The following is a 14,970-nucleotide window of genomic DNA, read 5'->3' as shown; positions in this document are numbered from 1 at the left end:
AGTGTTGTTGGGTCGGGTTTGGTTTTGGAATTGAATTGCATTGTTATGGTATTGCTGTGTATTATTTTGTTGGATTGATTAATAAAAAATTTAAAAAAATAAAGAAAAATAATATTTAAAAAAAATAGACTTTTGAAAAAATGAGAATTGATACTGAATCGTACAACGTGAGAGTGGCGATTTGAATTCGAATCGATTTTTTCCCACACCCCTAATATATATATATATATATATATATATATATATATATATATATATATATATATATATATATATATATATATATATATATATATAGTCGAGGTTTCTGTGGTTTATCCGTTGTACAGTGCTCAATGCCAGGGTAAAGCAAAATATACGTCAGGTCAGGAAAAAACACAAAGGCTATATCATCCCTGCGAGCCTGTTTCGCATCCCTACAAGCCTGTTTCGCAGGTTTCCCTGCTCGTCAGGGGATTTTATCCCTTAAAATCCCCTGCGAAACAGGCTTGTAGGGATGATATAGCCTCTGTGTTTTTTCCTGACCTTACACACACGCACACGCACACGCACACGCACACGCACACGCACACACACACATATATATATATATATATATATATATATAGAAATATATATATATACATACATATACACAGTACAGGCCAAAAGTTTGGACACACCTTCTCATTTCAATGTTTTCTTTATTGTGATGACTATTTACATTGTAGATTGTCATTGAAGGCATCAAAACTAAGACACCTGTGAAGTGAAAACCATTTCAGGTGACTACCTCTTGAAGCTCATCGAGAGAATGCCAAGAGTGTGCGAAGCAGTAATCAGAGCAAAGGGTGGCTATTTTGAAGAAACTAGAATATAAAACATTTTTCAGTTATTTCACCTTTTTTTTTGGTTAAGTACATAACTCCACATGTGTTCATTCATAGTTTTGATGCCTTCAGTGACAATCTACAATGTAAGAAGAAAACGCATTGAATGAGGAGAAGGTGCGTCCACACTTTTGGCCTGTACTGTATTTTAAAGACAAGAAAAAACATGTGTAATTATAAATTAAATATTGAATAATTATAGATACCATGCCATAGAGCAAGATTACCCGTATTGTGCTGTACAGTAGGTGGGTTAGGGTGAGCAAACCGAGTGCTCCTTTTCTCCTACTCGCGTCATTAACTTCCTCTGAACTCAGTGTAAACAAACATGGCCTTGATTGTTTGGGACTTCTTCACTGTTTCAGACAGAGACATTTGTTCTACAAATAATTTCTGCGAGGACAAAAAAAAACCCATTATGCTTCAACCGTTGATTGGGGGGGGGCGCATAATAAATGAAAATAACATAACATAACATAACTCATCAAACCTTATCAGCCATATAAAACGACAGCATCGCCACGACGGTGTTTTGAAAGCCTAGGAAGAAGTAGGTATATAAAAAGAATAGCTTCAATGAGGCGAGATTAACCGTATTGTGCTGCAGGTGGGTTAGGGTGAGCAAATCAAGTGCTCCTTTTCTCCTTATTGTGTTGTAAACGTACGCCTGAGCTCAGTGTAAACAAACATGACGTCGATCTTTTGGAACTTCTTTACTGTTTCAGAAGAAGACATTTTTTGTGTTGTTTGCACTGAATGTTCCCAAATATATTCCAACGAGGAGGAAAAAAACATTGTGCTTCAACACATCAAACCTTATCAGTCAGATTGTGTATTTTTGAAGGCCTAGGAAGATGCCTGGTGCAAAAAAAAAAAACGGTCCTAAAGCCAGCCACATAAAAAGGTGTGTACAGACTACAATACAATCGACTATTGAAAAAATTGCTCCAATAAGGCGAGGGTCGGGTGAGCAAATCAAACGCTCCTTTTCTCCTACTCGTGTCATAAACTTACGCCAAGCTCAGTGTAAACAAACATAATGTCGATCGTTTTTGAACTTCTTTACGTTTCAGAGGAAGATATTTCGCCTGCTAATCATACGGCGAGGAGGAAAAATAACGTTGCGCGTCAACACATCAAACCTTATCAGCCACATGAAAGGACAGCGGTTTGAAAGCGTAGGAAGACGCCTGCCGCACAAGAAGTTGAATTTACTTTAAAAAAAAAAATTATAATAAAAACAAGTTAATTGGTTATTGGTATCGTTTTGGAGAAGCCGGAACTTATCTGTATCGTTATTGGCTTGAACAATTTTTTTTATTATTGCTCATTGGTATCGTTTTTGAGAAGCCGGAAGTTATCTGTATCGATATTGGCTTGAATTTTTTTTTTTTATTGCTCATTTTATCTGGTTTTTTTTTGTAATAATGATTTTAGAATGGACACCCCTGCTATACGCGGTTGTTGAGGGCCACAACCACTACAGTAGGGAAGAGATTCATATGGCCCCATTCCTGGGTGGATAACGCGTTACAGGAAGAGGGGGGAATTATTAATTTTTGCCATGCAGTCTGCTGAAGTGATGGAAAGCGCCACTCTACATAACAACTGACGCTACGGTCAAAGTAGGAATTGCCACACATTTTAAGACATTCAACAGTCTACTGTCATCTGGCGGCGAACGTGGATAGTGCACCACCCCAATTTGTCCCGTTTCATGTGTCAGGTAAACCGCAATGAAAGGGGCCATATGAATCCCCTTCCTACTGTATTGATCAAAAAGGCTCTCAATGTTTGTTATTTCAATAACTAGTCCCATTTGGAGCCATTGATTAGCAACTTATCAAATCAAACCCCGGTAATGCATGACACAAATAGGTGTATCCATATAATGGACATGATATCACGATGAGAATGAGGGTAAATACTACCGTCTCAATTCTCATACGACAACAACAACGCCATAAAGCGGTTACATGTGTGGCAAAGCAGCAGTCTCCTCACGGCCCGTCTCACACTTGCACTCGTCCACCAGCATCACCCGCCTCTCTCGGACCTCCCCGCCACACTGCAGGGGGATGGTCACAGTGTGAGACTTGGACGGGGCGCATCGGGAGCAGGGCGTCCGCTGGTGGGCGCCCCTTCCGGCCGGGTCCGTGGTCTCCGAGGGGACGAAGAGGGAGCTGCACTGGCCGAAACACAGCTTGTTGTGCACGGTCACGGTGGGGCAACCCTCGGCTGTCACACGCTGGGGAGGAGGACAGTCCTTGTTTAAACTCCGTTTGATGCACATAGAATAAATAACATAGCACTATTGGAAGAATAAACATCAAGTACATCATAATATAACAGGTGGTGTCAAATTATATATTTTTAAAAATGAGATTAATCACCCTTAAATTTGGATTGATCATGATTAATCACAGGTTATTCTCGCTAGCATAATCCAAAATTAGTTATAAAATAACCCAATATTTTTTTATCACAAATGCAATTTTATTGTCACAGAATGTCATACAGGAATGTTTTTAAAGTGTGCACTTGAATGCACTACGTTTATTTGCTCCAAACTTGGTAACAGTCCTCTTCAGGGTTTATTTGGAAGTGGAATATAATCGGCGAGCACATCAGTCAGAGTTTCCTCACTCATCTTTGCACTGATGTATGCATTCATCTGATCACTGCCCAAATAATATCCCTCAGCTTTTCAGGTAACCATCCATGATTGATCTGCGTGTATACCTGTACATGATTAATGAGATCATTTTTTGGGATTAATGAGATCATTAAACACATGAGTTAACTCGTTTTTATATATATATATATATATATATATATATATATATATATATATACACACACACACACACACACACATATATACGTGTATATATATATATATATATATACACATACATATATATATATATATATATATATATATATATATATATACACACACACACATATGTACGTATATATATACACATATATACGTATATATACACACACACATACATATACATATATATATATATATATATACATATACATATATATGTGTATATACATATACATATATATATATACACATATATACTTATATATGTGTATATACATACATAAATGTACATATATATATATATATATATATACATATACAGTATGTATGTATATATACATACACATGAATATATGTATATATACATATAAATATACGTATGTATATACACGTGTACATACATATAAATATACATATGTATATACACGTGTGTACATATATATATATATATCCATCCATTTTTCTACCGCTTGTCCCTTTCGGGGTTGCGGGGGGTCGCTGGAGCCTATCTCAGCTACATTCGGGCAGTAGGTATATATATATATATATATATATATATATATATATATATATATATATATATATATATATATATATATATAAATAATTTTTGCATTTTTTTTTAAGAATCAATGTTTTAATAAAAAATATTAAACAACTAATATTGACATTAATATTAATATTATTATCATTATTATAAATATTTTTGGTGTTCCATTTTTTCAGTGTTGAATGTAATAAGTTTTGTATTTGTAGGTCTTCTCAATTGCTTTGTACATTTGTATCATAGATATCATACAACAGGGATTGGGTTTGATTTGGTGTTGCTCTATTTTCTTTTAGAGTGATTAATCTTCTGATTAGACTCAGACAAACTTTATTGTTCCACAAGGGAAATTGTTCCACACAGTAGCTCAGTTTCAAAGGATGGAAAGGGTGAGGACGGAAAGGATAATGCAGGTATTAAGTAGACTATATATATATATATATATATATACATATATATATATATATATATACATATATATATATATATATATATATACATATATATATATATATATATATATATATATATATATATATATATATATATATAAATCAATGGTCAAATCAACGTCAGAACCCAACATTGATTAAACGTCGTCCAAATGTATGTTGTTTCAACGTTAGGTTTGAGTTGCTCAACGTCAGGACCTAATTCAACAAGTTTTCAACGTTGTTTCAATGTCTTGTGTCTGCTGGCTCAAAGAATCACACCCCTATTAATCATCAAATTCAGAAGTGCAATTATAAGACATTTAGACTAAAACAAGTGCAGGGTTGTAAATGAATAAATTCATCACAACTATCAAACACAAGAAGGAAACGTGGTCCTTATAGGGCTTTTTTATATAAAATATAACATATATGTAATATTTACATATTATACATACAGTATATAATATATACTGATATATTATATTATATTTTTATATAACATATACAATATATAACAAATCACCCAATTACCATGTACAATATTACAGTATATGTAACAGCAGCAGCAAAAAAAAAGGGACTGTATGGACTGTATAAAACCATAAAAACATTATTGCATCAAAACATTCAGGTTGACAATTTACCATATCCATAAAATTACCACCTTTCCAAACTTCCATGTTTTCCATAACACAAATTACCTTTGAGTTTCGAAGTTTTTACGACTTCTGCATTTCTCAACCATTAAAACCAAGCCAACAACAAAATATTCAACTCATTCTAAACATTCTCTTCTCTACATTCCAAAAAATGTGTTTTTCAGAATTATACGGTCCAAAAGTTGTCATTGAAATAAACATTTCCACATTTCTCAAACCGTACAAACATTCCTGCATTAAAACATTAAGTCTGACAATTTTCCAAAGCCATAAAATGACCACTCTTCCTGAAATTTCACATTTTCCATAACACAAATTCCCTCAGAGATGAAAAATTCTTACCACTTCTATATTTCTCAAAACATTCAAACAACAAAACATTTAGCCGACAATTTGCCACATCCAAAAGATTCATTTTACCCGCTCTGTTTATAGCATTCATGTTCACAGAAATCTCCTCTACTTACTCGGGCTGTCAAAAATAATTAGTTAACTCATGCGATTAATCACAAAAAAGTATTGCATTAATCACGTAAAGACGAAGATTAATCACACAATTTATTTTTTGACAAAACCTTAGATAAAATTCTTAGCATGTTTTGAGCAAATAATTGTAGTGCATTCATGTAACCCATTTCAAAGATCTCTTTGTATGACATTCTGACAAAAAATTGCATTTGTTTGCAAATATTGGATTCATATGGGGTGCACAAGAATTTTTTTTTGATTTTCATTCATCCCAATTCTATATTGATTCATAATTTTCAAAAATTGATTGGGAAAAAAATGTAATTTTTTTTTTTTTTAATAACTCAATTTTTAAAAAGACGTTCCGTTATAATTATTACATCAAATAATACATTGCGGGAATCGGTTTAAATCGCGTGTCCACTCTGAATCAAATCGTTACCCAACAGGCACAAGACATTGATACAACGTTGATTATACATACATGTCCTTTAAAACTGACTTTGAAATAACATTGCATAATAGTTGTATTTGTAAATTGAGACAACGTTGATGTCCAACGTTGGATCCACGTTGTTGGTTGGGGAGTGATCAAATTTCAGTGGTTAAAGCAACGCCACAACCTGACATTGAATAAACGTCGTCAAAAAGCATGTTGTTTTAACATTAGGTTTGTGTTGTAGAATTTTGGTTGGGAAACGACCAAAAATCAATGGTCAAATCAACACCAGAACCCGACATTGATTACACGTTGTCAAAAAGCATGTTGTTTCAATGTTAGATTTGTGTTGTAGAATATTGGTTGGGAAATGACCAAAAATCAATGGTCAAATCAACGTCAGAACCCGACATTGATTAAACGTTGTCAAAAAGCATGTTGTTTCAACGTTAGATTTAAGTTGCTCAAAAACAATGAGTTAACTCATGCGATTAATCACAAAAAAGTATTGCACTAGTCATGTATATACAAGATTAATCACATTTAGATAAAATTCTTAGAAAGTTTTGAGCAAATAATTGTTGTGCATTTCAAAGATCTCTTTCTATGACATTCTGACAATAAAATTGCATTTGTTTGCAAGTATTAGATTTATTAGGGGTGCACACATTTTTTTTATTTAATTCTTATTTATCCCAATTCTAAATTGATTCATAATTTTCCCCAAAAAATTCGGAAAAAAATGTAAACATTTTTTTTAATAAGTAAATTTTTAAAAAGACATTTCATTATCATTACCAAACCAAATAATACATTGCGGGAATCGGTTTAAATCGGGTGTCCACTCTGAATCGAATCGTTACTCAGCAGGCACAAGACAAGACATTGGTTGGGAAACGACCAAAAATCAATGGTCAAATCAACGTCAGAACCCAACATTGATTAAACCTTGTCAAAAAGCATGTCGTTTCAATGTTAGATTTGTGTTGTAGAATATTGGTTGGGAAACGACCAAAAATCAATGGTCAAATCAACGGCAGAACCCCAACATTGATTAAAAGTTGTCAAAAAGCATGTTGTTTCAACGTTAGATTTAAGTTGCTCAAAAACAATGAGTTAACTCATGCGATTAATCACAAAAAAGTATTGCACTAGTCATGTATATACAAGATTAATCACATTTAGATAAAATTCTTAGAAAGTTTTGAGCAAATAATTGTTGTGCATTTCAAAGATCTCTTTCTATGACATTCTGACAATAAAATTGCATTTGTTTGCAAGTATTAGAGGTGCACACATTTTTTTAATTTAATTCTTATTTATCCCAATTCTAAATTGATTCATAATTTTCCCCAAAAAATTCGGAAAAAAATGTAAACATTTTTTTTAATAAGTAAATTTTTAAAAAGACATTTCATTATCATTACCAAACCAAATAATACATTGCGGGAATCGGTTTAAATCGGGTGTCCACTCTGAATCGAATCGTTACTCAGCAGGCACAAGACAAGACATTGGTTGGGAAACGACCAAAAATCAATGGTCAAATCAACGTCAGAACCCAACATTGATTAAACCTTGTCAAAAAGCATGTCGTTTCAATGTTAGATTTGTGTTGTAGAATATTGGTTGGGAAACGACCAAAAATCAATGGTCAAATCAACGGCAGAACCCAACATTGATTAAACGTCGTCAAAAAGCATGTTGTTTCAACGTTAGATTTAAGTTGCTCAAAAACAATGAGTTAACTCATGCGATTAATCACAAAAAAGTATTGCACTAATCATGTATATACAAGATTAATCACATTTAGATACAATTCTTAGAAAGTTTTGAGCAAATAATTGAGGTGCATTTCAAAGATCTCTTTCTATGACATTCTGACAATACAATTGCATTTGTTTGCAAATATTGGATTTATTAGGGGTGCACACATTTTTTTATTTAATTCTTATTTATCCCAATTCTAAATTGATTCATAATTCTTTTTAAACATTTCGGGAAAAATTTGTAAACATGTTTTTTAATAAGTACATTTTTTAAAAGACGTTTCATTATAATTATTAAACCAAATAATACATTGCGGGAATCGTTTTAAATCGGGTGTCTACTCTGAATCGAATCGTTACTCAGCAGGCACAAGACAAGACATTGGTTGGGAAACGACCAAAATGGTATTGTTTTTTGTCATAAAAAAATACAATCATGCGTGCTTACGGACTGTATTGATATATATTGATATATAATGTAGGAAGCAGAATATTAATAACAGAAAGAAACAACCCTTTTGTGTGAATGAGTGTGAATGAGTGTAAATGGGTAAGGAAGGTTTTTTGGGTTGGTGCACTAATTGTCAGTGTATCTTGTGTTTTTTATGTTGATTTAATAAAAAAATAAAAAATAAATTTATTAAAAAAAATTAATTTCTTGTGCGGCCCGGTACCAATCGATCCACGGACCCGGTGGTTGGGGACCACTGGTCTAATCAACGTTGTAGCCTGGCATTGAATTAACATTGTCAAAAAGCATGTTGTTTCAACATTGTATTTGTGTTATAGGTGGGGAAACGACCAAAAATCAATGGACAAATCAACGTCAGAACCCAACATTGATTAAACGTCGTCCAAATGTATGTTGTTTCAACGTTAGATTTAAATTGCTCAACGTCAGCACCTAATTCAACAAGTTCTCAACATTGTTTCAATGTCTTGTGCCTGCTGGCTCAAAGAATCACAACCCTATTAATCATGATTCCTCCAAATCCAGAAGTGCAATTATAAGACATTTAGACTAAAACAAGTGCAGGGTTGTAAATAAATAAATTCATCACAACTATCAAACACAAGAAAGACACGTGGTCCTTATAGGGCTTTTTTATGTAATAGTTTTACAATGAGGGATGTCCAAAGTGCGGCCCAAGGGGCGTTGTCGGCCAGCTGCATGTTTTTTATTGGGCCTCGGCATATTGTAAAAGTGAATCAATTATTAATGAGACATATTATTTTATATTACGCTCATTTGCTTTTCCACCTGATGTTCAAATATATTGGATTGGTTTTTGGTTCTTTCGAAAAAGCGTCCTACCTGAATGAAAGGAATGGCCGTGCACGTCTGTTTGGCGTCCTTCAAGGTGGCTGGCAGAGACACAGCCATCTTGTTTCCCTTCTGGATGGCTCTCTGCCACACGTGCAGGCCTGGTCTCTTCTTCAGCTCGGCCTCGGCGGGTTTCCCGGCTTGCAGGCGCTGCAGCGGGCTCACGGCGGCCTTGGAGCCCGCACCGGGTCGCCCCTGAGAGAGGAACGCCGGGAAGGGCAGTCTGGAGCCTAGGGAGGGGGCTCTCCTGGAGGCCAGGCCCCTCCTGAAGAGGCCGGACTGCAGCGCGGCGGCACGCGGGTCCAATTGCACCACCCGCACTCGCCCCTGCACCGACTCACCTGGTCCACTGCCAGAGGACTCAAACTCTTTGGAGACCTTGTGGACGCGCTCCAAAGTGTTGTAAGGGAACCCCGCCGCTGCCAGAGTTGACAAAAAGAGGATGATGATGATGATGATGATGAAAAAACGCACCATTTTGATGATAAACAACAAGAATAATATTTGACGTAAAAAAGTTGGGTCTAGAAGCAAAGAAACTAGACTGTCTGGTGGTCCAAGGTCCCAAATGGTGACCTTGCTGTCAGCGCACTGTCGGCGTGACGCGGCCACGTCTTTTATGCGCACGAGTGCTGCCTCTCACCTGCGCTTTGATGGAAGCAAGGTGTCACAATTCCCACACGGCGTCACACAAAGCTTCAAAGGGCAGCACGGGGATGTTTGCCAGACTGCAACGGCAACATCAGGAACAATCCAAACAACAAGTAAAAACATATTGCAGGAAGAAAGACGTGAGCGAGCGGCATCTGAGGTTACGCCTGCTGCAGACTTGAAATATTGCATGTAAATATGAAAGGAGCAGGGAGGTGATGCACACACTAGGAGAATATGGCAGCAAGTCCACACCATGATTAATCATCAATTAGCAGACAATTATTATAGTTGTTTGACACTCACTCAATATCACTTGAATAAAGTATTACTAATATATATTACGTATAACAATAAATAAATCATATATAATACATATAGAAATATAGTTAAAACAAAATACGATGAGTGTTGAATAATAAAAACATTTACAGAGCAAAGAAAAAGTTACTAAAACATTTTTAACGGTGGACAACAAAAGTATTTGATACCTTTTAATTTCATTCATTTAAATATTGTAGTAAATAACAAAATAATACAAATATTTGTAAATGTAGTGTAATTGATACCATTTTCTGTGTATTTTACTAGGCACTTACTGTATTTATTTTTTAAATAAACACTTTTTTCGAGTATTTTTTTCCCTCTCCCTATGAGAAAAAGGTGACTCACAAACAGAAAATATACATGATTAATGCTATAATTTTTTGTGATTAATCACACGAGTTAACTCGTTATTTTATATATATATACATAAATAATGTGTATATACACATATATATGAATATGTGTATATATATATATTTATATGCATATGTATATACATATATATATTTTTAAGAAACAATGTTTTAATTAAAAACATTAAACAACTAATATCGACATTATTATTATTATTATATAAATTTTTGATTTTCCATTTTTTCCAGTGTTGTATGTCTTTAATTTCATTCATTTAAATATTGTAGTAAATACAATACAAATATTTGTAAATGTAGTGTAATTTATACAATTTTCTATGTATTTTACTAGGCACTTACAGTATTTACTTTTCAAATAGATACACTTTTTTCCCCAGTATTTATTTCCCTCTCCCTATGAGAAAAAAGTGACACACAAACAGAAAATATACATGATTAGTGTGATCATTTGTTGTGATTAATCACACGAGTTAACTCGTTATTTTATATGTATATATATATATATATATATATATATATGAATATATATATATATATATGCATATGTATATACATACATATATATACACATATATATATACATATATATATATACATATATATATACATATACATATATGCATATGTATATACATATATACATACATATATATATACATATATATATATGTATACATATATATGTATATATATATATATATATATATATGTATATATATATATATATATATATGTTTTAAGAAACAATGTTTTAGTTAAAAACATGAAGCAACTAATATCGACATTATTATTATTATATACATTTTTTGTTTTATGTATATACATATATACATACATATATATATTTTTAAGAAACAATGTTTTAAGTAAAAACATTAAACAACTAATTAAGTTAAAGTTAAAGTACCAATGATTGTCACACACACAAAGTGTGGCGAAATTTTTCTCTGCATTTGACCCATCACCCTTGATCACCCCCTGAGAGGTGAGGGGAGCAGTGAGCAGCAGCGGTGGCCGCGCCCGGGAATCCTTTTTGGTGATTTAACCCCCAATTCCAACCCTTGATGCTGAGTGTCAAGCAGGGAGGTAATGGGTCCCATTTTTATAGAATTTGGTATGACTCGGCGGGGGTTTGAACTCACAACCTACCGATCTCAGGGCGGACACTCTAACCATATTGACATTACTAATATTATTATATACATTTTTGGTTTTCCGTTTTTTCAGTGTTGAATTTAATAAGTTTTGTATTTGTACGTCTTCTCAATTGCTTTGTGGATTTCTATCTTAGAAATCATGCAACTGGGATTGGGTTTGATTTGGTTTTGCTCTCATTTCTTTTAGAGTGATTAATATTCTGTGATTTAAAAAAATAAAATGTTGAAAATTAATAAAACATTTTTTACGGTGGACAACAAAAGTATTCAATACCCATTTCAACTTTTTAATTTCATTCATTTAAATATTGTAGGAAATAAAATACAAATATAATTTTTTTTATTGTAATTGATACAATTTTCTATGTATTTGACTAGACACTTACAGTATTTATTTTTTAAATAAATAAACACTTTTTTCCTACTATTTATTTCCCTCTCCCTATGAGAAAAAGGTGACACACAAATGGGAAATGAACAAACGGTTTTCTTGTAAAACACGTTTTTGCTCAGGATGTGAACAAATGATCGGTAATTGCTGAGACATGGAGAAAAGGCTACAAATAAATAAATATTCTGATTCTTCCTACTCCTTTTCGGGACAAGTTGAATAACGCAAGTGTTCTTTGATGTAAATTTGTCCAGCATGTTCAAAATAAACTCAACCATGAATTTTACATTTTGTCAAGTTTTTTTTTTTTAATGTTTTATTTGCTTAGTATTATATTTGATTATTAATTATATTGATATTGTATTTTCTTTTAGGATACAGCTTATGTATTTTTTAAAATGTATTTAAAAAGTTTTTTTAATTTTTTTAAATCCTAATCTTACAGCAAAAACATTTAAATATTTTTTCCCCACATACCAATAAAAACCCATCAATTTTTTAAATGTATAGTTACAATTTGTGCTTTTCATTCATTGTTTATTACTTCCCATTGCTATTTTAGATTATTGAGTTTTCCATCCATATTTATTTTTAATATTTCATTTTTTATTTATCTCCTTCATTGATGTGCATCTTTAATCGATAGACAATTATACCTCAATTATACATTTACACACCAATGCCTGAGAAGGAACAGGATGAAGAAACATCTTATATTTTCCTGCCCCCTTCAACATAATACGTAGTCTTACATAATGGATACCATATAAATCAACAATTACATCCAAATATAATGAAAACAAACAAAAAACACAAGTGCAAAACTTCATGAAGTACAAACCGAAAAAAAAAGAAAAAAGTAATATACACCTCACGAGATGATACAAAACAAATACAAAACCAGACAAAAAAATAAGTAAAATAATAAATATAAAGCAATATGTAAACACTTATGGCTGTCCATATGATCTTATTGTTCTGTCTTTTTATATTTTTTTTCAATTGGAATATATTTTTACAGTCTTTTATCTCATTGTAAAGAGAATTCCATAGTTTAGTTTAATATGCATTATTGTTTTTCCTTTTCATGGCTATAATGTTAACACATGACCAAATATGTCCTCACATCCCTGTGGGCATCACATATGATGAATACAATACAACAATAAACAATAGAAGAGATGCATATTTATCTGTTTTGATTTGATTTGTAGTTATTGTGTATCATTTGGGGCATTTCTTCATGTTTCGCTGCAACATGAAACACTTGTGTAAAAGAATGCATTTCCGCCTGAGCGACTTGACCTTAGAACACGCAGCGTCACGGCTCGCTGGTTATTCTCACGCCCTGGGCTGTAAAACCGTAATGACTTTATGTGCTCATTTCTTCCCACGAGCAGCACTGACATGCCATCTTCAGCGCGCCCCACCAGCCGCGACCTGATCACACGCCGCCCATCAGCGTTCTCATCCTCGGACTCTCATCTAGGTGACATGTGGACCCCCCCCCCAAGAACCAAAGCTGGCTACAATGTGCTCCACGTGGACGCAGGAAATAAAGGTCAAAGGTGACTACATGGGATTTTTACCTCACACTCATGTGAGTCTTAGAGTAGTTTGCCTAAGCTGCAGTACAGAAAGTTGTCCGCTGGAGGTCACTGTTCACGCACAAATGAACAACCTTTGAGCTGCTTTAACAACAAGTATACATTCAACAATATTAATAGCACCTCTGAAATATATTTAATCTCAAAAGTCAGCATTATTATCTTTTCAATACAAATCTTACGTGAGATGTTTTTTTAATTTGCTGGTGTACTTAAAAAAAACAACTATACTCCACGTATGAAAACAAAACGTTTTTAGCGTTGTGTGGGCATATAAATGTTTTTTTTTAACATGTAATTTCCCCCCTGAAATCATCTCTGCAAAAACATTTATATGTTATTTTGGGGAGCAGGTTACAAGTTGCTTTGTAAATAATTTGTACCTTTAATAATACCTCACCAGATCAGTGAATTTCATTGTTTTTGAATTTAAGAATAGTGGGTTTGTGTGATTTTAACCACGGAATTGTAACTGTGAGCGCTCCTTTTTGTGGTATACTAAGCCATTGCAAAATACTTTTAGAATTAGAATATTATCTGAACAGCCGATATGGGCATCTACATCAACCATATGATTTTCCTGAGAAGCTGGACAGGACAAAAAAAAAAAAAAAAAAAAAAGAATTAGAATGCTATAATTTATTATTAATTAATGTATTATTTATTTATATTATATTATTTATTTATATTATAATTTGTATTTCCCCACACATCGGCACAATAATTCAGATATGGCAACAGCCGGGAACTATAGATGTTTTGCTTTGTTACTGAAATGTTTTGTGATAATTTACATTGCACATCTTTTTTTAAGTGTGATTTCCCATCTTATTTATTATTGTCCCCAGAAACGTATTTTAATGAACTCTATCACTTTGAATCTCACCCATCCATAGTTGTGCTTCCATAGTTTACCAAACATTATTATTATTTACATTTTCCTTACATTTAATGATAATTTGTTACCTACAAACCACATTTCTGCTGGTATTGTTCTTATTAGTTATTACTATTATAGTATTATATACATTTATGTAGTATTTTAAGTTCTCACTAGAATAGAATATATTTGTGTCATCTGCAAATGAGAGTAATTTTATTACCTATTACCG

General features: G+C 33.2%; 1 protein-coding gene across 1 annotated transcript; it reads right to left on the bottom strand.

Moving 5' to 3' along the window:
* Window positions 1-601: 601 nt before the first annotated feature.
* On the bottom strand, window positions 602-10,273 carry dand5 (DAN domain family, member 5). Its single transcript, XM_061984504.1, has 2 exons — window positions 9,343-10,273; window positions 602-3,117 (listed from the first exon to the last, which is right to left on the bottom strand). The coding sequence occupies exons 1-2, from the start codon at window positions 9,826-9,828 to the stop codon at window positions 2,842-2,844; spliced, it is 762 nt and encodes a 253-aa protein (XP_061840488.1). The 5' UTR covers window positions 9,829-10,273; the 3' UTR covers window positions 602-2,841.
* Window positions 10,274-14,970: the final 4,697 nt, after the last annotated feature.

Source organism: Nerophis lumbriciformis, linkage group LG25 (assembly GCF_033978685.3).
Source record: "Nerophis lumbriciformis linkage group LG25, RoL_Nlum_v2.1, whole genome shotgun sequence".
NCBI classification, from domain to species: domain Eukaryota; kingdom Metazoa; phylum Chordata; class Actinopteri; order Syngnathiformes; family Syngnathidae; genus Nerophis; species Nerophis lumbriciformis.
The sequence above is the reverse complement of the archived record's forward strand: the minus strand, read 5'-3'. Positions and strand labels throughout refer to the sequence as shown.